General features: G+C 37.3%; 1 protein-coding gene across 1 annotated transcript in view; it reads right to left on the bottom strand.

Annotated features, from left to right (window-relative positions):
- The window catches only part of LOC129226171 (cell adhesion molecule DSCAM-like), a 134745-nt gene that overhangs the window by 103606 nt on the left and 3197 nt on the right, over positions 1 to 27942 (bottom strand). Inside the window, exons 2-3 of the mRNA XM_054860772.1 lie at positions 16884 to 17156; positions 1343 to 1462 (exon numbers count right to left, since the gene is read on the bottom strand). Of these exons, the coding sequence (XP_054716747.1) occupies positions 1343 to 1462; positions 16884 to 17156 (393 nt within the window). The remainder of the gene's footprint in view (positions 1 to 1342; positions 1463 to 16883; positions 17157 to 27942) is intronic.

Genomic DNA, 27942 nt, shown 5'->3' with positions numbered 1-27942 from the left:
TTGTGGTTGATCGAACCCCCACGGGACTTTTAGCTGTTCCGCAAACTCAAGAAATGATTAAAAGAAACGAGATTTCCGAAACATGCCTCCTTGGAATGCTTCCAACACTGGAAGCACTGCTGGGAAAAGTTTGTTGAGTCTTAAAGAGACTACTATAATCAGGGTTTGCAAGTTTCTGCTAAGGTGGTTAAAACCACTGGTAGAAACCGGTTAAAACCGGCATGGCAAAAACCAGTTTCTGCCACATTTGGGGCAGAAACTGGCAAAAACTCACAAAATGACAAAAAATTAATTATTGACACACAGTAAAAAATACATGGAAAAAAGAATTAATTTCTTAACTAAAGCACAATCAATTGTTACATTGCAACAAATGTTACATTGTTTGGACCTTGCAGTTGCTTCTTAGAAAAGGTGGTTTCAAAAATCCAAACAGTTTTCTCGATTTAATATGCACAAATGAGAAACTTTAGTATATGCTTGCAACAGAAGAGCTAGCAGGCAATGCATCAAGGAACAAACAATGTTCGTGAAACTTTCATCTATTGTATATTTTTTCAAACTGATCCACCATCTAGTAACTGGGAAACTGGTAAAAATTTGACTGAAAAAATAAGTTTCGAGAAATGGGGCCAATTTGTTTTGCAAAGCTGTGACATTAGGTACATACGAAATCTAGGTTAATATTGGCAAGTAAAATTCTGACACTTTCTTCTTGACTGATGCAACTTGTATGATGATACTTTCTTCTTGCACATGATAATTTCAATCACAAGCAATTTAGATGAAGCTTATTTGTGAGCAAATTACAAACAGTAATGTCAGTTTAATTCTGTATGTCACTCCTCTTGCCTAAGAACCCATATGATTTTTGTCCTTTGTTGGATTAATGCAAATATTACAAGCATCTGCAGTTGAAAAGTTCCCTTTCTAAACTAAATCAAGGGAATTAGCATAGGATTTTATTTTTTACAATGATGAATTGAAGTTTGATATTTCAGTTTATTTAAATGAATATCATTCAGTTATTACTTTAAAAGTTAAGTAAAGTTAAAGTTCTTAAAAACACTTTTAAGTTATTGCCAGTTTCTGCCGGTTTTTACCGGTTATAACCAGTTTCTGCCACTGGCACGGCAAAAACTAGTTTCTGCCGGCAGAAAACCAACCCTGACTTTAATGCGTATTAAGTTTCCTATTTCCCAGGTTTGCCAGTTTTTTTTTCTTTCGGGCTTATACTTTTCTGTTAGACCTCTTATGTTCCCTTTCAATGCCAAGTGCAAAAAAGAGTTAATTGACAAAGTGACAATGCACCGTCTCGCACTGCTCTTCCGAGTGTTCTCACCTTTCTTCTTCTTCCAGACGATGTCCGGCTCGGGCGTTCCCTTCGCGAAACAGTCCATCCTGAGGTCGCTCCCGGACACCACTTCAGTGTCTTCCGGAAGGAGGATCCATTCGGGGGGCTCTGGAATGAACGACGGATTAGCAATCGTGGTTCGATATAGAACGACAAATCCAAAATGCAATGACACGCGCAAATGTATTATTTTCAGTGGCGTACCTAGCATGGGGGACACCCAGGGTGAACATTTTGTGTCATCCCCCCCCTAAATGGAAAAAAAAGTTTTAATGTTCTATGCAAAGATGAAAATATGAAATTCATACAATTCCCGGAACAACTACATTTGTGAAATACACCGCCAGCTCAGTCATTTCCAGCCGAGGACTGCAGTTTCGTGCTTATTAGCACTCATCGGCCCGGCATAGGAAAGTGACTGAGCTGGAGATGGAAAACCTCTTAAGGAAGCCAAGAGTGCCAAACAAACTGGTAGCTAATATAGAATTAGCAGACCAGACGAGTGACCGAAGCAATGGTTCGGTTCAACTCGAAGATTGAACGCGAGGCTAGGTATATTCAATAAATTACAGCCCATTAGCCAGGGCTAAAGCAGAAATACGTGAAATACACCGCCAGCTCAGTCATTTCCAGCCGAGGACTGCAGTTTCGTGCTTATTAGCACTCATCAGCCCGGCATAGGAAAGTGACTGAGCTAATTTACTGAATAAACTACATTTGTGTTAAGAGAGAGCAAGTAAAATAATTATTCGGCAGTGTTATTGCCATTAGTGTTTTGTGTCAGAAGGGCAGTAATGAACTATCGCCATTGATATTTATTTCGATACCAGTATGTTAAATAAACATAAATCATTTTGAGTAAAACAATATGTAAATGAAACTTAAAAAATACTTAAATCCCCTATTTTCTGCTCAGAGTACATTGTTATATTTTTTATTACAAACATATTCATGCAATTACACGTTCACATGTGGTTGCAAAAAAAAAATGTGGGAGGGGGGGAGGCTGCCACTTATCCTCGGACAAAGGTCCGTTATCGAATGATATGCAGCCTCATTAGAAACAACCATCATCATATGATATAATGAGAGAGAAAAAAATGACCCCATTGCAACGCCCCAATTCAAAAGAGATGTGCATAACAAGTAACGCTCACCCACAAATTGAGTGAAATGTTTTCGTTCCGTCCGTTATTTTAGCCGAATTCTCAAACCAACCGTTTCCGGTGATATCTTCCACTCAACATTTTTATGGGGAACCGCACTTCGACTCGTTGTGCCCATGATACATTGGCGCAGAGGAAATGCCTAATTGAGAGTTTTTCAGTTGAAAACGCAAGAACTGTTTTCGGTTAAAAGAAAACGCGGTTAGTGTGCAAGTGATTTTATATGGTCTTTGGTGCGGCTGGTGCTGCACCAAAAAGGTGGTTGGGGAAGGGATAAAGAAGTTGCGGGGGGGGGGCAGGTTAGGTGCAGGAGCTTCCCAAAATTCAATTTTTGGGAGGGAGGAAACTCGATTTGTCGAATAGAACTCCGAGTTTTGCCCAATGATGATAATTTTGCCGAATCGTCAGAAAAAATGAGCCGAAAAAGGAAATTTTTAGAAGGTCACAGTGACGTTCCATCGTGGTGCCCCGGGTTAGGTGGTAGCCCCCCCCCCCCCCCTGCAGCTGACATTTTTTTAATCAAATTTTAATGTAATCTTTACTAATAATAAAGCTGAAAGTCCCTCTGTCTATCAGGATCTCTGTCCGGATCTCTGTCAGTCAGGATGTCTGTGACGCGCATAGTGCCTAGGCCATTCGGTCGATTTTCATGACATTTGGCACAAAGTTAGTTTGTAGCATGGGGGTGTGCACCTCGAAGCGATGTTTCGAAAATTCGATGTGGTTTTTTTTTTTCTATTCCAATTTTAAGAACAAAACTATCATAAGATGGACGAGTAAATTACGAAATTATCATTACGTGGAACCGTAACATGGGCACAAGCCAACTGGCGAGAAAATTCACCATACATTATTTGTAAATATACAGGCGAACCAAAAGACCTTTTTATTTTCTATCACGGACAAGGCCGTGCGGGGTACCACTAGTTATTAATGAAACTAGAAAGTCGCCCGTCAAGGTATGACGGGCAAGGGCGCCCATATGCAAAATTTTAGGGGGGGGGGACTCATATATTTTCCCCATGGTTTAGAAGGATATTTTCCCTGTAGAAACCAATTTCAGTACAGATTAGAGGTATTAAAATTTGACATTTTTATTAACTTATTCATTAATGGCTGGAGAAGAAAGGTTTTTACATTTTTGCGAAGAAAAAAGTACTAAGAGCAAGGAAGTTCTAATTTCAAAGGGGGGCTCGAGCCCCCCCCCCTTGCCCCCCTATATGGGCGTCCTTGATGACGGGTGAAAATTGCTTCTACATTTGAACGAAGACATTGCCTGTTTGGTTATTTTGATAGTTGATATTGTCGTTGTAATTAACTCGGGAATCGTCAAAATGGATATTTCGGCTGTCTGTATACGTTCCTAGGCATATATCCACGTGTGGTCGGGTTGGGAAAAAAACTCAACATTCATTCGGGGGAGAGCAAAATGAAATTAAGGCCGATTTTTGAGTGAAAATTTTTTCGCGAATACAATACTTCCTTTTTTGTAAAAGGAAGTAAAAAGGATCAAATAGGCTCTGTTTACGTTTTTTAAGTACAGTTATATCAAAAACAAAATACATCTTTTGTGTGCACTTTCTGTAAATTGCCCATTTCATTAAAAAAAAATTTGATCATAATCCTTTCAATTCTTTCTTTTTTTCCTCTCTCTCTCTTCTCTCTCTTCTTCTTCTTTTCCATTAAGTTTGTCAAAATCTTATAGCATCTCAAGCCGTATTTTTTTTCCCTTCTCCAAGAAGAATTCTTCTCTAAAATCTCTTTCTATGTGTTATTTCAGAACTGCAACTTTCATTGTGACGCCCGTTTTATCTGACGAATGCATTCAATAACAGAGTGGAAAGGAGGGGGGAGGGAGAGGGGGAAGGAGGCACGTGGCCCCTTTCCGAAGTCCTAATAGCAGAAAAACGACCCATCCTTCTTCATATCCGTAGTCTTCTTCCTTTTTTTATTATATTAATATTTTCCTAATTGCCTCAAGCGCTTAAAAGGCAACTCGTGCTGTTGCCATTGCAAGTAGCGAATAGCGTGAGAGCGAGCAATAGCAATGTTTTTGTCACGTGATTTTGGCAAAGGGGTGTACTTGCACCCTCTGGCTTTTGAAAAGAAAACAAATATTGAAAAATTAATATTATTTTTATATTTAATAGTTTGCAAAAATTGAAATTATTATTTATCGCTACTAATAAAAAAACTGAAAGTCTGTTTCTCACGAAATTTGGCACAAAATTAGTTCTTAGCATAGGGGTGAGCACCTCGAAGCGATTTTTCGAAAATTCAATTTTGTTCTTTTTCTATTCCAATTTTAAGCCCATTTTACCGAGCGAATTACCATAACATGGGCGAGCAAATGAGCATAACATGGACGAGCAAATTACCATAACATAGACGAGCAAATTACCATAACATGGGCGATTAAATTAACATAACATGGCCCAGCATATTAACATAGCATATTGGCCAGAAATTCATCATTCATTATCTTTACTAATAATAAAGCTGAAATCTGTGACGCGCATAGCGCCTAAACCGTTCTGCCGATTTTCATGAAATTTGGCACAGAATTAGTTTGTAGCATGGTGGTGCGCACCTCGAAGCGATTTTTCGAAAATTCGATGTGGTTCTTTTTCTATTCCAATTTTAAGAACATTTTCCCGAGCAAAATTATCATAAGATGGACGAGTAAATGACCAAGTTATCATAACGTGGAACCGTAACATGGGCAAGTCAATTGGCAAGAAATTCACCATACATTATTTGTAAATGTACAGGCGAACCAAAAGACCTTTTAATGTTCTACTACCAGCAAAGCCGTGCGGGTACCACACACTAGGCAGAGAATTCGGGTAGTATTTATGTGGTGTGTCCTAAGTACTGCTATATTCCTGTTGTTTTCCAGGGCTCTATAGTCGTTCATTTTTTCGGGAAGATAGGTATTTATAATTTAAAGCAAAGTAAGTAAATGTTTCATTTTTCTTATAAAATATTGTTTTTTAAAAATATGGTTTAAAGTATGATATTAATTTAATCTGAAGCTTTGAGTGCCCTCTGAGAAGTTAAATCCCTAGTGCAGTTGCGCATCGGAGAGAGCTCGGGTGCCTGCGTGTGGTGGAAACTGGACATCAAAATTATCTGTGCCGTTGACATTCGCGCCTCAGTGAAAGACTGCATACCCCTTCCCTTGACTCTTCTTGCTTAGGATAGTGTACTGAAATAATATTAGTTGTGGGGTTCGCTGATTTAAATCAACTTGATTAAAAGCAATGGATTTAAAAAAAATAAAGGAAAATAAAAATCGAAAGTGAAGTTTTTAAATATAAGAAAATTTCATGAAATATAATTGCTTATTAAGTGAAACTGATGTTGGATACACACACACACACACACACACACACACATATATATATATATATATATATATATATATATATATATATATATATATATATATATATATATATATATATATCATCTCTTCAATTTACATTAGGAGTTCGCTTTAACTCATTTATTAACATAAAGCGTTGTATCTATTTTGTGTAAGTTCAATAGCGTTATAGTGTGGTTCCACTGTGTGTGCAACTATTTTTTTAAGATAAAACACTAATTCAACAAAGTAATAATTTGTAGCTGATTAACTTGAAATATTTTTACCAGCTTTGAAGCTATCCAAAACTATCTCTTATTTGTGAAATACACCGCCAGCTCAGTCATTTCCAGCCGAGGACTGCAGTTTCGTGCTTATTAGCACTCATCTGCCGGGCATAGGAAAGTGACTGAGCTAGAGATGGAAAACCTCTTAAGGAAGCCAAGAGTGCGAAACAAACTGGTAGCTAATACAGGATTAGCAGACCAGACGAGTGACCGAAGCAATGGTTCGGTTCAACTCAAAGAATGAACGCGAGGCGAGGTATATTCAGTAAATTACCGCCCAATTAGCCGGTGCTAAAGCAGAAATACGTGAAATACACCGCCAGCTCAGTCATTTCCAGCCGAGGACTGCAGTTTCGTGCTTATTAGCACTCATCAGCCCGGCATAGGAAAGTGACTGAGCTGGAGATGGAAAACCTGAATATACCTTGCCTTGCGTTCAATCTTCGAGTTGAACCGAACCATTGCTTCGGTCACTCGTCTGGTCTGTGCTAATTCTATATCAGGTACCAGTTTGTTTGGCACTCTTGGCTTCCTGAAGAGGTTTTCCATATCCAGCTCAGTCACTTTCCTATGCCCGACTGATGAGTGCTAATAAGCACGAAACTGCAGTCCTCGGCAGGAAATGACTGAGCTGGCGGTGTATTTCACGTATTTCTGCTTTAGCCCTGGCTAATGGGCGGTAATTTACTGAATACCTCTTATTTGGCTTTATCTAAGCTAAATGTGCGTGACTAGATCTTGGGGTAGGGATATTTGCAGGTTCGCAAAAAAATTTCAGTTCGTAAAATCATCGATATTTTTATTTTCGCGAAAATTACGGCTTGCGAAAATAAATACTTCTGGGACTATCATCTCGGTTTGCACCGAGTTTTGAATTCGGTGCGCTTTTTAGATCGGAGATGGTAAGCCCTAGCTTACCATCTCCGATCTAAAAATTCCAAACGAGCTATAGAGGGGGGGGGGGACTTGTGGCGGGGGGGGGCAGTCGTGCAGACGACGACGTTTTACTCTCTCTCTCTCTCTTTCGACGATTAGATAATCACTCGCTTCCTGTCTTTGTGTCAGAAGATTTTTCTTAATGAATCCCCAGCCCGGGGCCACTTTCTTTGGGTTCTTTTTTTCTTTTTCCCCCTCCACCCTTCCATTCATTCTATTTTAAAAGACGAACGTATTGAATCCGTCTCTCCACGCGAATACAAATGAAGTCTTCATTCCGCTACCCCCCCCCCCCCTCCCCCTCCTCGCCTGTGTGGTTTAATGAACCTTTTACGTTGCTAGAGGAATTTTGTGAAGTATATAAATGAAAAACACTCTACAATGTATTTCAATTTCTAACAGTAGAAAATGGTTTTAGCCTTTTAGCAGTAAAAAAATTGTTTGTGAATAATTGTCTTTTAAATCACAACCCCCCCCCCCTACTACCCCCTCTCTTTTAAACCACAGTTTTATTTATTTTTTATCCGTTTACGCAGCGGGAGGAATTTTGTGAAGTATAAATGAAAAACACTCTACAATGTATTTCAATTTCTAACAGTAGAAAATAGTTTTAGCAGTAAAAAGAATGTTTGTGAATAATTGTCTTTTAAATCCCCCCCCCCACTACCCCCCTTCCCCCTCTTTCACAACCAGAGTTTTATTTATTTATTTATTTTAGGTGTTACTAACTGTTTTTCTTTATCTTTATACTAATAATAAAGCTGAAAGTCTCTCTGTCCGGAGGATGTCTGGATGTCTGTAGGATGTTTGTGACGCGCATAGCGCCTAAACCGTTCGGCCGATTTTCAGGAAATTTGGCACAAAGTTAGTATGTAGCATGGGGGTGTGCACCTCGAAGCGATGTTTCGAAAATTCGATGTGGTTCTTTTCCTATTCCAATTTTAAGAAGAAAAAAAAATCATAAGATGGACGAGTAAATTACGAAATTATCATAACGTGGAACCGAAACATGGGCACAAGCCAATTGGCGAGATACGAAATTGTCATAACGTGGAACCGTGGGTACAAGCCAACTGCGAGAAAATTCACCATACATAGGCGAACCAAAAGACCTTTTGATTTTTCTATTACGGGCAAAGCCGTGCGGGTATCACTAGTATTTAATAACTTAGAGGGAAAATATCAATGAAAATTAATCGTAAGATCTGGAATCTGGAACGATTGATCACTATCGACTAAGGCCACTCACTCTTTTATAGAGGAGCTCATTTTTATAGCTCGATGGTCGACTTCTAAATTTTGGCTCCGAACGTGCAATCGTGATACCACTAGTGTGTGTATGAGTCGTCATCGATCACATTTTTCTGTAATCGTAATCATAATCGTAAGCTAAAAGCTGCAAATACCTGTAACGCAGTCCTGATCAAAATCGTTGAAATTTAATGCAATCAAAATCGTGCCCCGGGCGGAAACTTTGCCCGATTTCTGCGGGGGTTTTTGTCGTTGAAACTTGGTGTAAAATCAAGACAGCTTCAAGTTTTTACCACGACTTGTGAAAATCGAAGATCCGGCGCAGCAAATGTGCCGGATTCTGACTTGACTGATATTTATAAAAGGAGAAGATTTCGTTTGTCCAGAAATTACGCAAGAGAGGAATGAAAATTTTAGGACGACAAGGGGGGGGGCGTCTACCCCCTCACTTGCAGAAGTAGAGGGGCCTTGCCCTTCCACTTTCGCCCCCCCCCCCCCCCCCCCACTTTTCTAGTGTTGCCAATCGACCGAAAAATGATACAGTGGTGGTGAAAAAAAAAAATTGCATCACCCGCGCCGCAAAGGAGAGGAATATCATCCCGACTGCATTCAACACACAATCAAGCATCCCGTATCCCAGATGGTTTCGGGATGTACAGTGGAGCATCAAAAATCCGCGCAAAATTGGGAGAAGTGGTTGTGCGGATTTTTGATTTTGCGGATTTCAGGTCACTAAAGAAATAGGTGGTTGTACCTTTTAATTGGAAAAATAAAAACAACAAGGAATAAAAATATAATAGTCACAGTTATTTACATTATTTAATATATACAAGTTTACAAATCATTAGCTATTTACATTTTGAAAACATTTCAGAAATTGTAGCTTGTTTCATATTTTTTGATAGTTTAAGCTTAAGTCTTTTTTGTATGCTGTACAGCATTAGGAGTTCTTGCTCCGACACAATATCTTGTTGTTTTAAAAATTCCAAGTAGTATTCTCCTACCTGCACACCCTCCGAGATTAGAATTTTTTTAGATTCTGCCTCTCCTTCATCCTCATCATTTAAAAAATTAAGTTTTGGGGAAAATTGAAGCGGATTTTGGATGTTGGCGGATTTCAGGGTGGCGGATTTTTGATGCTCCACTGTATTTCTGATCAAGGAGTTGGTGGGCTTCACTTTGTGCAAGGATCAGTAAACGCTCGGGTGTGTATTGGCATTTTGGACAGTGTTGTCAGATTGGGGGAAATTTCCCCATTTTGGGGAAATCTGGTGCTCTCTGGGGAAATTTTGGGGGAAATGGGTTTTGAGGGGAATTTTTTGGGGAAAAAATTTTTTTCTTGGGAAAACCTGGGGGGAAAAAAAACCTGAAGGAAAAAAGAATTTTTTTCGTATTTAGATTCGCGTCAAGAAGTAGTTACATTGCTTGTATCAAACAGCGTTGGTTTAGTCTTGCTCAACTTTATGGAACTCGCATTTCGCATTATGTGGAATATTATGCTATGGAATTCGCATTAATGTTCTGCATCAGTAACTAGTTGATACGTGAAATAGGTAAAAATAAGTGTGAAGAATGTTCTTGGATAAATATATACAAAAATCATAGTTTAAATGTACCTACAGAAGCAGAGTAGTAAATGCGAGTAGAAAAAAATTATTTGGTTATTTCTTATCTCTCGGTCAGGCGCTTGTAGTTATGACTAGTGGCACCCGCACGACTTTGCCCGTAGTAGAAAATGAAAAGGTCTTTTGGTTCCCCTGTATATTTACAAATAATGCAAGATGAATTTCTGGCCAATTGGCTTGCCCACGTTACGGTTCCACGTTTTGATAACTTAGTAATTTACTCGTCCATCTCATGATAATTTTGCTCGGGAAAATGTTCTTAAAATTGGAATAGAAAAAGAACAAAATCGAATTTTCGAAAAATTGCTTAAAGGTGTACATCCCCATGCTCCAAACTAATTCTCTGCCAAATTTCATGAAAATCGGCCGAACGGTCTAGGCACTATGCACGTCACAGAGATCCTGACAGAGAGATATCCAGACAGAGAGAATTTCAGCTTTATTATTAGTACAGATAAAGAAAGATAAAGATAAAGAAGACAAAAAAAAAGCGAAAATGGGAAGAAAAAAAAAGTTGGGGAATTTTATAAGAAAATTTGGCTATTTGGGGAAAAAAAATTTTTTTCAAGAGACAAAAATATTAGAGGAAGTCTGAAAATTATTCTGAATACATTTTCTGAAAATATTAGTGGAAAAATAATTTTTGAATTTGGGGAATTTTGGTAGAAAACATCGCTTTTTGGGGAAAAATTGGAAGGGAATTGGGGGAAATCTGGATTTGACCATCTGGCAACACTGATTTTGGAGGAGAAATTGCTTCCTACTATCCGGGATCACTTTACTTCAGCTCCAAATGTCATTTTCCGGGATGATTCTGCTCCGTGCCATAGGGCAAAACTGGTTAGCAACAATTTGAAAACCTTTATCCTGTCATTAGACTTAAACTGACACATGGGGTTAAGTGATTTTTTTTTTCCTCCAAACTCACACGCAGGTTCAGAAATGGAATAAAAAAATTTTGAAAAAAAAAAAAAAAAAAAAATAGAACCGACTTCAAAATTGCTCTAAAAAGTGAAAAATAATTTTATTCTTTAAACACCATCGATAATACTTTTAAACATAATTTTTGAAGTTGGCGCAAAAACAAAAAGTAAAATCCAGTTTAACCATGCTCCGATTATAATTTTTACGAAAAATCACCCAAAGTTAGTAACGAAACATTTATATCGTTGCTCAAATATGCTGTCATCAATGCGTAATGCATGTGGTAGTGAAGAAACTGGGCCTGATTTAATTTATAGTTGTAACTGAGTTATGGCTGTGAATGATTTTATCGATCGTTTTTGCGCCAACTTCAAAAATTATGTTTAAAAGTATTATCGATGGTGTTTAAAGAATAAAATTATTTTTCACTTTTTAGAGCAATTTTGAAGTCGGTTCTATTTTTTTTTTTTTTTTTTCAAAATTTTTTTATTTTATTCTTTTTAGTGTAAATGTATTTCAGAAATATTAAGAAGTTACTATAACGACTAAAAAAATAAAAACACGCCTTAAACTTTAAGCGATTGACAATAAAAATTATCTTTGTTCCTCGCTGGAATTCTTTAGTGTGTTAATTTAATTATAACGATTTAAATATTACGTTTTCCCTAACTAATTTACATTTCACAGCATAGTTGCTTTTTGTGCATCCCTGTATCTCCTTACTCAGCCCAAATCATCTGTTATTGGCATACTTGATAACGATAAAAATACTACTATAGTTGAAGCAAACCTAACCTAGTAGCATTGTGAAGGCTAAACAGATCCTAATCACTGCATAAACCTCGCTTCCACGTTAGGTTTACCCCCACTATAGAGCAATGACACTGAAGAAACTTGATGCTTGCTTCAGAGAAGCCTCCATTCCAAATTATCACCACAATTACTATTAATATTATTGTTGTATGGCACCAAATTGTTGAAACAATGGGTTTTATGTTTAATCATTTAGTAGGGAAATTGCATGAAATTTACTGTTTTTTGACCATAACTTTTTTTCTAACGAACAAATATGGTCAAACAAAGTAATGGGACCTAAGTTGAGCCATCCCCCATCCATTAATAGAAGAATCATCAAAATCGGTCCACTAGGTGAGACGCTGTGAGTGGACAAACAAAAAAAAAAAAAAAACATACATACGGTATGAACTGATAACCGCCTCCTTTTTGAAGTCGGTTAAAAATGAGCATGGGGTCAGCCGTTTGCCTTGGCCCGGAAACAGCCCCGATCTACGTAAACAATGATCGGATTCCTGCCGTTCAATGTTTATTTCATAAGTTTTGCAGAATTTCCCATACATTCATCGTTAATCGGTTGACCGAAACTTCTCACATAATCCTATTATTGTGAAAATGCGAGGGTGATGCTTTTTTTTTATTTTTACCAGCGCTGTAGTGTTAATGAATTCACGTGTCTAAGCATAAAATAATTGATATTTAACAAATGTGTTTTACAGGTTTCTCAGAATTTGTCAATTACTTTGAAGCAAGGCTCTCTTGAGACTAAAATGTCCGGAAGGTCGACCTCTCCTCTAAAGGGGTTTTGCTATCGACCAATGCAGGGGGTCACGTTTCGTTTGTGTACGTTGCACGTCACTAGAGATTATCTCTTATCTCCTAATTCAAACACGATCCTCATTCACTATTTGCTTGGAAAGTAGATTCGTGTAGATTTAAGTCAAATAAACAGCGCAGTCGCGCGAATTCTTTTCAAGGGCACGAGTTTGGCAATTTTAGGTGGAATAATGGGGTCGTTTCCCACATTTTAAACGTTTTTTTTTTTTTTGAAAGAGCATGCTTATTAACATAGGATCTGACCATTTTTAAAATAATTTGTTTAAGTTTAATATTTTTAAAAATTTACTTAAATCGGTGCGCTTTCATTGTTTACTAATCTTGCCGATGACATCACAAATGATGAACTGCCATTCAGTGTTGCCATTCACAGAACAAAATATTTAATTCACATCTTTACTCACGAGTATTGGCAACGATAGGGTTGATAGCAAGCGTAGAGCGCAATTTTAATTCGCTTGTTGATTATCATAACGTGGAACCGTGGTAGAAAGATGCGCCAAAGGACATTATTTGTGACGTCATAAAAACCACGCCTTGTTTGAAAAATCGAACATTTAAAAAAATTAATTAAAGAAAAATTGTTGGGAAAATGAAAGTATTTTCTGGGTCCATGTTATTTTTTTTACTCATTCTATCCATTTCAGTGACTAAAAGTACTACTTTTGACTGAAGAAAACCACCCCATATTTATTTTTATTCATATATCACACATTGAAATGGCGGCACCCCTTGACTCCTCTCCCTGCGGTACCCTTAGGTACCGCGGCACCCACTTTAGGAACCCCTGATCTATACAGTGCAGAAATGAGGGATGCCAAAATTTGTCTTTTTTTATTTTCAATATGAATTAGTCCACTCAACTGACTTGAATTTTCAAATCGCCCCCACCCGACCATCTCCGAATTAGATGAAATTTTATAGAGTTGCAGGGATGGCTTAGAAACTGTCCTATGCAAATTTTCAGCCTCCGAGATACAAATCCTGAGGCCCAGGATCTCCCCCCCCCCCCAAAAAAAAAGGGGGGTGAGGGGCTATAAAGCTGCGGATCAGATCTGTGAAACGAATTTCCATGTTTAGGCTAATGCTGCAGACAATTGTATCACACTTTAAGCCTGACCTTTTGAAAGCATAAAGTGCTTTCGTCTGCTATATAAAAACAGCTTTCGCTCGAGTATCACTATTCCGGTTCATATATTTTGGCGTTTCCATAACTTATTTTAAACTTAACTGTTTTGCAATATTTTTTTCATAAGCTAAATTAACTAACTCGTTTTCATTTTACTCATTAGTTTTTACTTATAGTTTTCCGAAACATTAAGCTTCCTTTTGTGGTTATAAAAAAAAAGAAAAAAAAAATTTGAATTTTGACATCTTGAACTCAAATTATGTTTTTCGCAATCACGAGTGTGTGTGTGTGTTTGTGTGTGGGGAGTATGTGTATGTGTGTGTAGGCATGTGTGTTTGTGTCTGTGTGCAGGCATGAGTGTGTGAGTAGTTGTGTGTATGTGTGTGTAGGCATTGTGTCTGTGTGCAGGCATGAGTGTGTGGGTAGTTGTGTGTATGTGAGTGTGTAGGTGTGTGTGTGTGTGTTTGTGTGTAAGTGTATGTATGTGTTTATGTGTGTGTTTGTGTATGTGTGTAGGTGTATGTATGTGTGTGTATGTGTTTATGTGTGTGTAGGTGTATATATGTGTGTGTGTAGGTGCGTGTATGTATGCGTGTAAGTGTAGGATATTGATGCAACATGGAGACGGTTTTCGCTAGAGGAGCAGCATCGTGAAGAGCCGGTCGACGGTGATGCTGCAGAGGCAGGCGGGGGGGGGGGGGGGAGGAATAAAATCATAGGACATCAAAAAAAAAAACAGTCAAATGAAAGCAATAAGCAATCGTGATTGCTCAAAACAAGAAAAGAAAAGAAAACCTTTTACGAAAAAGCAGAACAGGGGGGAAAAAACAACATTTTGAAGTTTTGAAGTTATTTGAATGCTTCTTTTCAGCTCGTGTATCACCATTTCGGTGCATTTTCTCGAGAGAAGTGTTGACGCATCCGTCTGTCCTTTGTCCCAGGGTGTGTCGGGGCGCGATAATGGCTCTTCCGAACCGGGAGATTTGACCTCCGGAAAACAATGAGGGTCGGCTTGAGAGCTGAGACAACAAGCGATCGTGTTTGCCTCTCCACGAGCAGCGATTAGATTAGCTTCTCTTCGCCGAGATTTGGAGCATCACTCTGGAGTTATTGATGGAGGAGTGGGGGGGGGGGGGGGCTTTTTTCTCATGGCTTGTTTTGAAAAAAAAAAAATGCAGAACGTACGCAGAAAATGGACAAAGATGTGCCGTATCCGCCGTCCAGCTTAGTAAAATGAGCTATTTATTACAATCTAGGGCCGTGGTTTTTTGAAAATTCGATGTGGTTCTTTTTCTATTCCAATTTTAAGAAAAAAACTATCATAAGATGGAGGAGTCAATTACGAAATTATCATAACATGGAACCGTAGCATGGGTACAAGTCAATTGGCGAGAAAATTCACCATACATTATTTGTAAATGTACAGGCGAACCAAAAAACCTTTTAATTTTTCTATTACGGGCAAAGCCGTGCGGGTACCACTAGTTGCAAAATAAAAAGAAAAATTTCAATGATTTAAAATTTATCTGCTTTTAGTTTCTGTCTGCTACCCATTTGCGTTCTGACCCGCAAGTTCTGACCTTAATAAGAGGTCGGCCCTCTGGGTCGGGGTTTTGAAATTTTTTGAATTTGATATTAGTCCTTGTAATTGATTTGGAATTTGTATTCATTTTGGTTTTTCTCGGCATTCTTCAAAAAACTGTGACAAAATTCTCTGTTTACTGTCGTCGGTAGCAACGAGTCGGGAGGAACGGGTCAGCGCTGCATTTATGCCAAAATAAAATGAGGGAAAGTATTTCTAGATAGGGCCGTGGTAGCCCGATCGGTAGAGTGTCGGATTCGGGGCCGGAGGGTCCTGGGTTCGAACCTCGATGGTCGAAGACCCACCGTCGTCATTAAAGGGGACTGGGCGACGTTAAATAGGCTCGTGGGCCGTGGTAGCCTGATCGGTAGGGCATTGGACTCGGGGCCGGAGGGCCTCGGGTTCGATCCCCGCTGGTCGAAGACCCACCGTCGTCATTAAAGGGGACTGGGCGACGTTAAATATGCTCGTGGTCTCAATGTCCTCCAAGTGAAACGATACCTCTGGGGGTGCTAGTACCAGGTAGCTATTAGCTCTTGGACTAGTTCTAAATTCTCATTAACTGTTCGATCCGGTGATGGTGCTGCCATCTATCGGTATATAAAATAATGGAGGCAAGGCACTTAGTATGCAGCCCTCGACATAAATACAGTTGTAGTCAGTTGTGACTCTTGAATAGAATAGAATAGAATAGAAATAGGCTCGTGGTCTCAATGTCCTCCAAGTGAAACGATACCTCTGGGGGGTGCTAGCACCAGGTAGCTATTAGCTCCTGGGCTAGTTCTAAATTATCATTAACTGCTGGATCCGGTGATGGTGCTGCCCTCTATCGGTATATAAAATAATGGAGGCAAGGCACTTAGTATGCAGTCCTCGACATAAATACAGTTGTAGTCAGTTGTGACTCTGAATAGGAATAGGAATAGGTATTAGAATCTAAGTTAAAAGATGAGATCAGTGCTTTATAAAATAAATAGTGTCGTCCTTTTGAAAATCAATGCTTTAAATACTCTAATCATACCGCATAAGAAAGGTCATGGTTTAATCCAAATCGAGGAGAATAGAATTCTATCCTTTTTACTTCCTTTTGCAAAAAAGGAAGTGTTGTATTCGCGAAAAAAAATTTCACTCAAAAATCGGCCTTCATTTCCATTTTGCTCACCCCCGAATGAATGTTGAGTTTTTTTTTAGTTTGTAGCATGAAAGTGTGCACCTCGAAGCGATGTTTCGAAAATTCGATGTGTTTCTTTTTCTATTCCAATTTTAAGAACAAAATTATCATAAGATGGACGAGTGAATTACGAAATGATCATAACGTGGAACCGTAACATGGGTACAAGCCAACTGGCGAGAAAATTCACCATACATTATTTGTAAATATACAGGCGAATCAAAAGACCTTTTAATTTTCAACTACGTGCAAAGCCGTGCGGGTACCACTAGTCGAAAATATGCCTGAAGAAAGTTAATGTATCTCGCTCAAGGAGGGGGCGATCGCCCCCCCCCCCCCCTTGTACTCGTTCTTGGGAGTAGGAGATGCCAAAAGTATCTCCTCTAAAAACTCAAAACAACAGTACCACAACAGTCGATGCTCCCAAGCTTAACAACTGGTATCCAAACGCATACTCACCGTTGACCGAGATCTCTACGGCCTGGCTGGTCGAGCCGTCCGCGTTGCTCACGTGACACGTGTAGTTGCCGGCCTTCCGGCCGTCCACGGCCCGCAGGAGAAGCAGCGAGTATTCGGATTGGGCGGGAGAGGGCGTGGCCAGGGGCAGCCCCTCCTGATCGGTCCACCTGAAGGTGAAGGGGCCCCTGCCGGATGTCACTGCGCAAGTCAGGGCGACCGTCTGGCCCCGGACCACCGGGCCGGACAGAGAGAAGGGCTGGAGCACGGGCGCACCTGGGAAAGAGAGGGATTGTTTCGTGAATAATCTGTAGGGGTGAAGAAATATCGTTTGTTATCAAAAGGCAATTGTCAGAAAAGGAATATTGAAACCGAGTAAAAAGAAAACGAAGTGGAACTATTCAATAGCCTTTTTTACTTCCTTTTACAAAAGAGGAAGTATTGTATTCGCGAAAAAAGTTTCACTCAAAAATCGCCCTTAATTTCCATTTTGCTCACCCTCGAATGAATGTTGAGTTGTTTTTTCGACCCGACCACACGTGGATATATGCCTAGGAACCTACAGACACTCGAAATATCCCATTTGACGACCCCCGAGTTAATTACAACGAATTTTCTCGTGACGTCCGTATGTATGTGCGTATGTGTGTATGTATCTCGCATAACTCAAAAACGGGATGTCATAGAAAGTTGAAATTTGGTACGTAGACTCCTAGTGGAACCTAGTTGTGCACCTTTAATTTTGGTTGCATTCGGATGCTTTATAAGGGGGTCTTTTGCCCCTTTTTGGGGGGAAATCATTGTTAATTTCGATGTAAACTCAAGTGCTGCTATAATTTGTCGGACACTTGGCGATATATCGCCAGTCTTTAGGTCGCCAACTTGGCGACAAATTTCGCGACTTTTTTTAAATTTTAAATTTGATTTTAATTTGGCCCCTGGTGGGGATATTTAGAGAGTAAACTATTGAATCACATTAAAATTGCCAATGATGAGAAAATGACATTAAATAGGAGTAAAAGGAAGTCATGTGATGCACACATCAGCTCGTTTTACTTCCTTTTACAAAAAAGGAAGTATTGTATTCGCGAAAAAATTTTCACTCAAAAATCGGCCTTCATTTCTATTTTGCTCACCCCCAAATGAATGTTGAGTTTTTTTTTTCGACCCTACCATACGTACATATGTACCTAAAAACGTATAGACATCCGAAATATCCATTTTGACGTTTCCCGAGTTAATTACAACGAGTTTTCTCGTGACGTCTGTATGTACGTGTATATGTGCGTATGTGTGTATGTTTGTCGCATAACTCAAGAACGGTATGCCGTAGAAAGTTGAAATTTGATACGTAGACTCCTAGTGGGGCTAGTTGTGCACCTCCCCTTTTGATTGCATTCGGGTGTTTCTAACCGGGTCTTTTGCCCCTTTTTGGGGGGGAATCATTGTTAATTTCGATGCAAACTCAAGTGGTGTTATAATTTGTCGGACACTTGGCGATATATCACCAATCTTTTGGTCGCCAAGTTTGTCGCCAACTTGGCGATATTTTTTTTAAAATCTGGTTTTAATGTGGCCATTGTTGGTGATATTTAGAGAGTAAGCTATTGAATCACATTAAAATTGCCAATAATGGGGAAATGACATTTAATTGGTGTAAAAGGAAGTCACGTGATGCACACATCAGCTCGCTTATTTATCGTCGGTGAAAAATATGGTCCGTTTTCAAAAAGCTATAGTTGAAAAAAGAGAACATAAAACCGAGTGAAGAAACGAAATAGAATTTTTGAATAGCCATATTTTTTGCGTACTTTTCCAGTAAAAGTCAGAGAAATGAGAAAAAAGCATGAAAGAAGGCTTAATTCAGCTGGAAAATATCGCGAAAAAAAAGAAGTAAAAAAATAATAAATAAATAAAATAATAAATAAATAAATAAATGAAATAATAAATAAATAAATAAAATAATAAATAAATAAATAAAATAATAAATAAATAAATAAAATAATAAATAAATAAATAAATAAAATAATAAATGAATAAATAAATAAAATAAATAAATATCGAAAAACTAAAAATTGGAAAGTAGGGTATTGAGATATGGGAAAATGTCTGTCGATCTGTCTGTCTGTCCCCCCTAATAACTTTTGAGTGAATAATCCGATTCGAACAAATTTTTTTTGTTCGAAAGAGCTCGGCGAGGACACCTCATTCCTATATTTCAATTTTTTGATTTGAGCTATTTTTCGTTCAGTTTTGAACAGTTCAAATCCTTTAACATAGCGCCTACGGGGAAACTGAAAGTCAATGTAGGTCCGCACTTGAAGGCGGATTTATTTCAGACAAATTTTGTTGGAAATAGCTCTTGAGGACAAACTCCTGAATCCGACTCCGAGAATTTTGGAGCAACTGACTCCGACTCCGACTCCTGTGCCTGAAAAGTAGTCGGACTCCGACTCCTCGACTTACACTCTGACTTCGTAACTTTGGCAAACATTTATACACGGAGGAAAAATGACTGACTCCGACACTTGGAAATTTGACTCCGACTCCGATTTCTTTTTCCCAAAGTGAGTCCGACTCCGACTCCGAAAACATTGGCAGAGTTGCGGACTCTAAGGGAAATGACTGATTCCAACTCCGAGTCCTTGAATTAAGTACCTGCAGCTCCCGAATCTTACCCTTTTATGCCAAAATGAGATTGACTCCGACTCCACAGCCATGGTATTTACTTAGAAAAAACTTGTTTATACGATTTGTTTTTATTTTCACTCTAAAATTTTAATTTATGTGTTCAATTTTTGGCGGAGAAATTCGGAGTCCTCTATGTTTCTACTTAATGATATGCGCAGATGATTTTTTTTTTCGACAATGAAAATTATTTCTTTGGTTGATATTCAATTGTTTTTATTTATTTTTAAAATTACATTAATTCATTTTTTAAATTATTTTTTGGCAACAAGGAAAAAACAAACTTTTTTTTATATTTTTTTGGGATTTGATATGCAGTTGAACCTTGATATCTCGAACCTCTTTATCTCGAAACCCTTGATGTCTCGAAAAAACATTTTTCCCCTGCATTTTCTATAAAAACCCCTATGTATTTTCCATAGTTATCTTGAAATTTATTTTTCGAAACCTTTGATATGTCAAAATTTTTGCACAGAAGCAAGTTTCAGTAGTCATTTTTCTTTGGCAATTTTTGTAGTAAAACCAGTTCCAGGGACCCGTCTTCATTTCTTTACGTGGAAACTTTGTGATTAGGGTATTGAAGCAAGACAATAGCGAAGTGTTGGTATGAAAGGGGTGCTGTGTTTTCCCCAGAGTTTAGAATCTTTCTGCATTTCTCTCGAATATGTTGTCCACTTTGAGGAAAGGGAGTTGATTTTTCGTCCGTCAGTTTTCAAGTGAAAACGGAAAATGAAAACGTATGGGGAGCGTGGGGAGCTACTAGTTGAAGGTAAGAATTTTTAAATTTTTAGGTGAAAACCAAGTTGAAATTGCTGTTTATTTTAAAATCTCTTCTTGTGCACTTTCGACAGTTATAAAATTTCAAAGCTAGTAAAATATTGAAGACTACTTTATTGATCGTAATTCAAAGTGGTCTCATAGTACATATATAAATGCATATAGCGTACGTGTGTGCAATTGTAAGAATTTATAGTGTATTTTTTTAAAAACCTTGGTAACTCAAAAACTCGATGTCTCGAATTTTTTTTCCGTCCCGAGAGATTTGAGATATCTTAAGCTTATTAATTTTAATTATTATTATTATTATTATTATTATTTTTTTTTTTTTTTTTTTTTTTTTTTGAAAGCGGCAAAAGATTTTTTTCTTAATGGAATAAAATGTATTTGCTGCTTTGTTTAAAAGGTGCTGCTACTTTATTTGTTCGTTTATTTGTTTTTTACGCATCTAATTCTTCAGATGAGCGAGGCATATTTTATTTCTAGAAATCGGCTTAAAATATTAAAAAATATATGGTATAAATAATTTGCGATTTTAGCTAATTTTGAGAATTTTGATCAGGTACTAGAAAGTTGATATTGGTGTACGGGAAAGTAGGCTCGTTTAGTTCTGAACGAACTTCTTGTTTAATTTATCGTCTGTGAAAAATAGATGATAGAGCTTAATTTATTTATTTTGATGCATTTTTTTTTAAATTATTATTTTGCTAGTAAAAATTTTTTTTCATATAAATATTAATATATTAGTTACCTTTGTACTCCTCCTGTAGCTTTATTTATGTACTAGTGGCACCCGCACGGCTTCGCCCGTAATAGAAAAATTAAAGGTCTTTTGGTTCGCCTGTATATTTACAAATAATGTATGGTGAATTTTCTCGCCAATTGGCTTGTACCGACGTTACATTTCCAAGTTATGATAATTTCGTATCTCGCCAATTGGCTTGTGCCCATGTTACGGTTCCACGTTATGATAGTTTCGTAATTTATGATAGTTTTTTTTTCTTAAAATTGGAATAGAAAAAGAACCACATCGAATTTTCGAAAAATCGCTTCGAGGTGCACACCCCCATGCTACATGCTAACTTTGTCCCAAATTTCATGAAAATCGAACGAACGGTTTTGTCACAGACATCCAAACATCCTACAGACATCCAGACATCCTCCGGACAGAGAGACTTTCTGCTTTATTATTAGTAAAGATTAATTAGATTTTTACATATTTGAATTCGAAATTACATGCTGGGAGAAATATTTTTTTGCAATTCTGTTCTTCAATTTGTATATTTTAAAATAATGCGCATACAATATTTTTTTTATTGAAAGTGTTCTTAATAGCAATCTGCATTAATGGTTGAAATTTACTGAAAAATGAACCCTAACAATTGTTAAAAAGCTATGCTTGAGTTTATTGTCATCCTCAACGATTTAAGAAATTTTTAAACTTATGCTAGAAAAGCGATGTTGTTATACGGGAAAGTAGGCTAAAAAAACGAACACAAAATTATAGTTAATAAGGCTAATATATATCATATTATATACATACATGTTATATACAAATACACACAGTATAAAAACTGTAAAATTCAAACATTTAACGCATCTTGCCGTAACATGTTTTATGATTCATGGCACGGCCGTCCTAAGGGGGGGGGGGGGGAGATCACGTAGATATGACAGGACACCATAAACTGAGCATTTGCTGCATTAGAATTTAGTTTTTTTTCACTTGTATTAAATACAGTCGGACTTCCATATATCGAAGTAGCAAATTTCCGGAAAAAAATTCGATATATAGAAATTTCGATACACGGAAACGGTCTTATTTTATCATAAAAGCATCCTAAAACATTAAAATAAAAGCTAATTTTCGTGTATGAAACCCAATTTATAATTTATACGAGTATCGGATGAAATGAAAGTTAATGATTTAAAAATGAACAGAAATTACATTTGTACGCCAACCATACGTCTTCATATTCTTCGACAATTCAACTTGATCGCAACATTAGGGGGGTTTCGTTTCAACAATGTGATCGAGAGAAAAGTAAAAAATCAATCTACTTAACTTGAATAATTTTTACTGAAGCTAAGAAGACTAGAAATGATAATCAACAGACAAAAAGGATAATTTGAAACTGATTTTACAGTATTACTGGTTACAGCTAAGATCGGAAATGAACTTGGGGGAATTTAAGAACTCCAGAACGGAGCAACGACCTATCTACACACCCCTCAACCTCAGATTCCTTATGAGTTTCGTAGCAACCTTTAGTGAACATAATGTTCTCCCCCAACCTTCATTTTTCATCAGATAAACAGTCTAAAGCGGAAAAAATCTTCGAATACCTCGAAAAATAATTTCGATATATCGAGATTTTTTCGATATATAGAAAGAGTTTTTCTATATAATGAACATAGAAATTTACTGGATTTTGATATATAGAAAATTTCGATATGTAGAAGTTCGATGTATGGAGGTTCGACTGTATGTTTCGAATAGTTTTTAAAATGCTAACACATCAGATTTAACTCCTGTCTCTTTTGATACACAAAGGTAACTTGTTCCTTGTAACTAACGTAATTATTAAAATACGTTACTATCAACAACTGAGATATGAAAACATTCGGTAGTTTTGCATTAAATGCTCATATTTTAAAGTTGGGTGGTTTAAAAAGAAGGCCCAAGTTTATCTTTCTCTGTAATGAAGTATTTTATAACCAATTTCGTTTCTGTATATATGTGTGGGGCGGGAGAGGGCTAAGAGCGTATCCAGATTCTGGTAGGGGGGGGGAGGGGTATAAGTGTCATTTTTTGAGCAAAAATAGAGGGTCACAAGGGTGTATTTTTTCGAAATAAATATTCTCAAAACCCAGCTTTAGGCTATCTTTGGCAACTTAAGGGGGGGGGGGGATCATGACCGGGGTTCGCTGAAAAATATCATGATATGTATTAGTGATGTTCCGGATATCCGTATCCGTATCCGCGGATATCCGAGGGAAAATAAAGATCTGTATCCGTATCCGTTACTTTTTTGACGGATCATTTCTATTCTAAAAAGTTTTAAATACTTGAATAAAAGACTCTTAAATACCATTTAAATTAGGTTTTATTCCCTATTTGAATTATAAGGTATCATTTCAGAAGCCAATTTGCACCCCCCTCCCCCCCCCCCCCCCGTTGCAAAAAGGAAGGGGAAATAGGTTTTAAAAGTGTGTATCATTGTGTCTTTTTGTGGCATCGTAGCTAATAAACAGATGAAGTGATTTTGATTTCGTTTCGTTCAAAGGGGTCAGCGCAGCATTTACGCTGAAAATAAAATGCGAAAAATTATTTCTAGCCTGTCCAGTAGCAGCTTTACACTCTTGCTCCTGTATCCTACACCTACCGAGTAAGCCAGAAATAATTTTTCACATTCCATCTATGCATTAACGCAGCGCTGGCCCATTCCTTCCAATTCTCCCTCAATTTTAACGGAAGTTTCTTTAAAGAGTAAATCATAGTCTTGATTATATTTTTGCCGCAGTTGACATTTTTTGAAGAAACTGCCATTATTCTGACGGGAATACCTTCCGTATCAAATTTTACACTTGGATAGTTGAATTGGGTAAAAAAAAAATAATTTGAGATCCGTATCCGTAGATCTTGACACTAATGATCCGGATCCGTATCCGTGGATCTACTTTTTTTAACGATCCAGCACATCACTACTATGTATCACGATACATATCAGATTTTTATTTTTAAAATATAATGATATTTTGATATTTTCGATATTTATTTTTTTTTAATATACGGTATTTTCAATATAAAAATTATATTAATCGTAGTAAAATTGTTCATTTATTATTAAAAATAACCAAAGAGTCATGAGTCATGCACTACATTTTTATGATACATCATTAATATAACAAAGTAAGATAATATTTTTTTTAATTTTACATTCATAAAATTATTAGTAATGTAACAATTTTAATTCATATCAAAAGTGCCTCATTAAATATTAATCGTTGGTTAGAATGAAAGAAAATGTCCTATGACTGCACCGACCAATGCATTTTTTTTTCTGAATCATATAACTGTGTCAAATAATTGCAAAAGTAGCTAACAAAAAAAAAAAAAAAGAAAAGAAAAATGAGTAAAACAGCTAACGCTAAATGAACTCCATTAAGAATGATAAAAATGTTAAATGAAATGTTAGATATCTTTATTATTATTACTAATAATAAAGCTGAAAGTCTCTCTGTCTGTCAGGATCTCTGTGACGCGCATAGCGCCTAGACCGTTCGGCCGATTTTCATGAAATTTGGCACAGAATTAGTTTGTAGCATGGGGGTGTGCACCTCGAAGCGATTTTTTGAAAATTCGATGTGGTTCTTTTTATATTCCAATTTTAAGAACAAAAATATCATAAGATGGACGAGTAAATTACGAAATTATCATAACGTGGAACCGTGACATGGGCGCAAGCCAATTGGCGAGAAAATTCACCATACATTATTTGTAAATATACAGGCGAACCAAAAGACCTTTTAATTTTTCTATTACGGGCAAAGCCGTGCGGGTACCACTAGTAAATAATAAAAGAAATTTTAATTTTATGCCTACATATTGTAATAACAATATAAAGGGTGGTTTGAGGATGCATTTACTATTTTGAAGACTTGAGTTTGTGCTGATTGAAAATATCGGATATATATCAAAATATCAAAATTTCGAAAGTATCATGATATTTTCGAACCCTGGTCATGACCGCCCCCCCCCCCTTACACACACTGGAGAGGCCCCTGTAAGTGCCGTTGTCTCTTAGGCGACCCTCATTCATGGCACTAGAACAGAAAAAAAAAGAAAGAAAAATTAATTTGAATTTGGTCATTTTGAATTCATATTATGTTTTTCGCAATCACGAGTGTGTGTGTATATAGGCGTGTGTGGGGGAGGGGGTTGTGTGTAGGGGGTATGTGTATGTGTGTGTAGGCATGTGTGTTTGTGTCTGTGTGCAGGCATGAGAGTGTGGGTAGTTGTGTGTATGAGTGTTTGTGTGCGTGGGGGCGGGGTATGTGTATGTGTGTAGGCATATGTGTTTGTGTCTGTGTGCAAGCATGAATGCGTGTAGTTGTGTGTGTGTATGTGTTTGAGTATGTGTGTGTAGATGTATGCATTTGTGTGGTGTGTGTAGTTGTGTATGTATGCGCGTGTGTGTAGGATATGGATGCAACCTGGAGACTGCTTTCGCTATAGGAGCAGCATCGTGAGGAGCCGGTCGACGGTGATGGTGCGGAGGGTGGCGGCGGGGAAAATAAAATGATAGCCAGAGGCGTAACTTGGCCATGTAAAGTAGGGGGGCAAATTTTTTTTCAACGAAAATTTATTAGATTTATATTTTGCCATCCAACTAAAATTCTAAAAAAAAAATTTACTTTTCAAAAAACAAATGAATTTAAGAAATTATAATAACTTTTAACGCAATGTACGTTATTTAGTTCAAACAGAATAGAGCTACAGAGAGTAATGCGCACATACTTCCGGAGAAGTATCACTCTTTCCCAAAATATGCTGATACTCTTTTGTTGTTGTATTTATAGTTTACATGATCACTGGCGCCAAACAGTTTTGCTTACGTTTTGTAATCCTAAAGTACGGATATCGTTTTCTAAGTTGCGTTGGTTTTAATTCTCGAATAATTCCATGGACTAATTAGAAAGTGCAAGGAATTCTGTACTTTGGAAATGATTTTTCTTTCTTTCTTAAGTTGTTTTCCAGGATCCCAGGAATGAAGAATCTTGCTATTAGTGACCTATGCCCTGAACCAAAGTAATATTCTACGTCAGTGACGCAACGAGAAAAAAAAATAGGGGGGGAGGAGGAGGCACATCGAAAAAGAAAAGAAAAATTTAGAACTATTAGGAAAGGGGGGTCCGGGGGTTCTCCCCCGGAAAATTTTTGAAACTTTTAGCTTCAAAAACGCAATTTTAGACTTTCTTCGTTGATGTTAGGGTGACAAAAGGTACAGGGGTCTCAGCGGAATTTCTCGAACTTGAAGCTTTAAAAACGCGATTATAGGCCATATTTTATCGACGTTAGGGTAACGAATGGAGCTCCAAGGACTGTCCCCGATCGATTTTTTTTAATAGGTTGAAAACAATTCCTCCTCCCCCTGCTTTCCACATTGAAGTTTAAAAACGCAATTTTAGACAAACGTTGAAGATTTTACGGGAAGGAGGTTCTGAAGCTCTTCCTGGTAAAATTTTTAAAATTATAGTGCTAAAAACTAAAGCAATGTTTTATAATCAGGGACTACTCCACTTAAAAAAAAAATTTTAAGTATAGTTTAAAAAACCAAACTGCTTATGGTATTGGAGGATGGCTGCATAGGGACCTTTGCCCGAATATTTTCTGAAATTCAAGTCTTAAAACGCGGTTGTAAGCCCACATTTTGTAATATTAGGGCCAGTAATTTTTCGAAATTAAAACTCCAAAAACGTAATTTTAAGCAATTTTCGATGTTGTTCGGTAATTGGGGGCTTTCCCCTGGAAAATTCGCGAAATTGAAACCTGAAAATGAAATGTCAAATGCTCCATAATGCTTCCGGTGTGTGTGTGGAGGGGGGGGGGGCTCTTCGGAAGAGCAGCATTTTGATAACTTTCTTATTTTTAGACGAACTAGGTAAAAAAAAAGAGAAAAAATAGGACGGAGTGGTGGGGGCGGGGTTGATTGCTGATCAATAAGCTGTTACTTTTGAATATTTTTTATTCAAAGATTTATTTTTAAAAGAAATTTTAAGATTTTCCCGTAACATTACTATTAATTTCTAAAAATTACTTTGTTTTCGAAAGACGTCTTCTCATCAATAATAAAGAATAGTTTTAAAAAACATTCAACTCAAACATTCTATGGGGCTCGGGCTTTAAGCTTCCTTTCTGGTTGTACCACTGTTTTATTTTGATCCGTCCATTATATGGTTGGTTGTTCATTCATGTGAGCTCCAATTAAGGGATTGAAAGAAAATTTCGCTTTAAGAAAAACTTTGCAGCAACATTTCCGCTCTTTCCCGAAAACACTCATTTTTTTGGTCATGTAATCAATGCTACATATCATATAGGCTGCATCAATGCCTATATGTATTGTGAGGGGGGGAGATGTTCATCATCACTTCGGGATTAGGCGATCAGGTACACTGGCCTCTTCTGGGCTTCAGTTGCGCCGCCTTGATGCAGTTTAAAAACAGATTAATTATTGGTTGAAATTACTAATGGGTGGTTGAAGACAAGGATACATCTTTTGCATATAATTCATGACAATTGCATTCATAATATGCGAATTACATTTTATTATCATTTGAAAATAATATATAGATCATTTGACAAACAATTTTAAAAAATCCTTTGCTTAAGAACTAGGGGGCAAAATAATACTTTGCCCATAGCTCAAAAAAAGTAGGGGGGCACTTGCCCCCCTATGCCCCCCCTAGTTTACGCCAATGATGATAGCACGCCAAAAACAGTCAAGTGAGAACAATAAGCAATCGTGATTGCTCAAAAAAAAAAAAATAATAAATAATAATAATAATAATAATTTTTTTTTTTTAATATTATTCC

The sequence above is a fragment of the Uloborus diversus genome, chromosome 7, assembly GCF_026930045.1.
Source record: "Uloborus diversus isolate 005 chromosome 7, Udiv.v.3.1, whole genome shotgun sequence".
NCBI classification, from domain to species: domain Eukaryota; kingdom Metazoa; phylum Arthropoda; class Arachnida; order Araneae; family Uloboridae; genus Uloborus; species Uloborus diversus.
The sequence above is the reverse complement of the archived record's forward strand: the minus strand, read 5'-3'. Positions and strand labels throughout refer to the sequence as shown.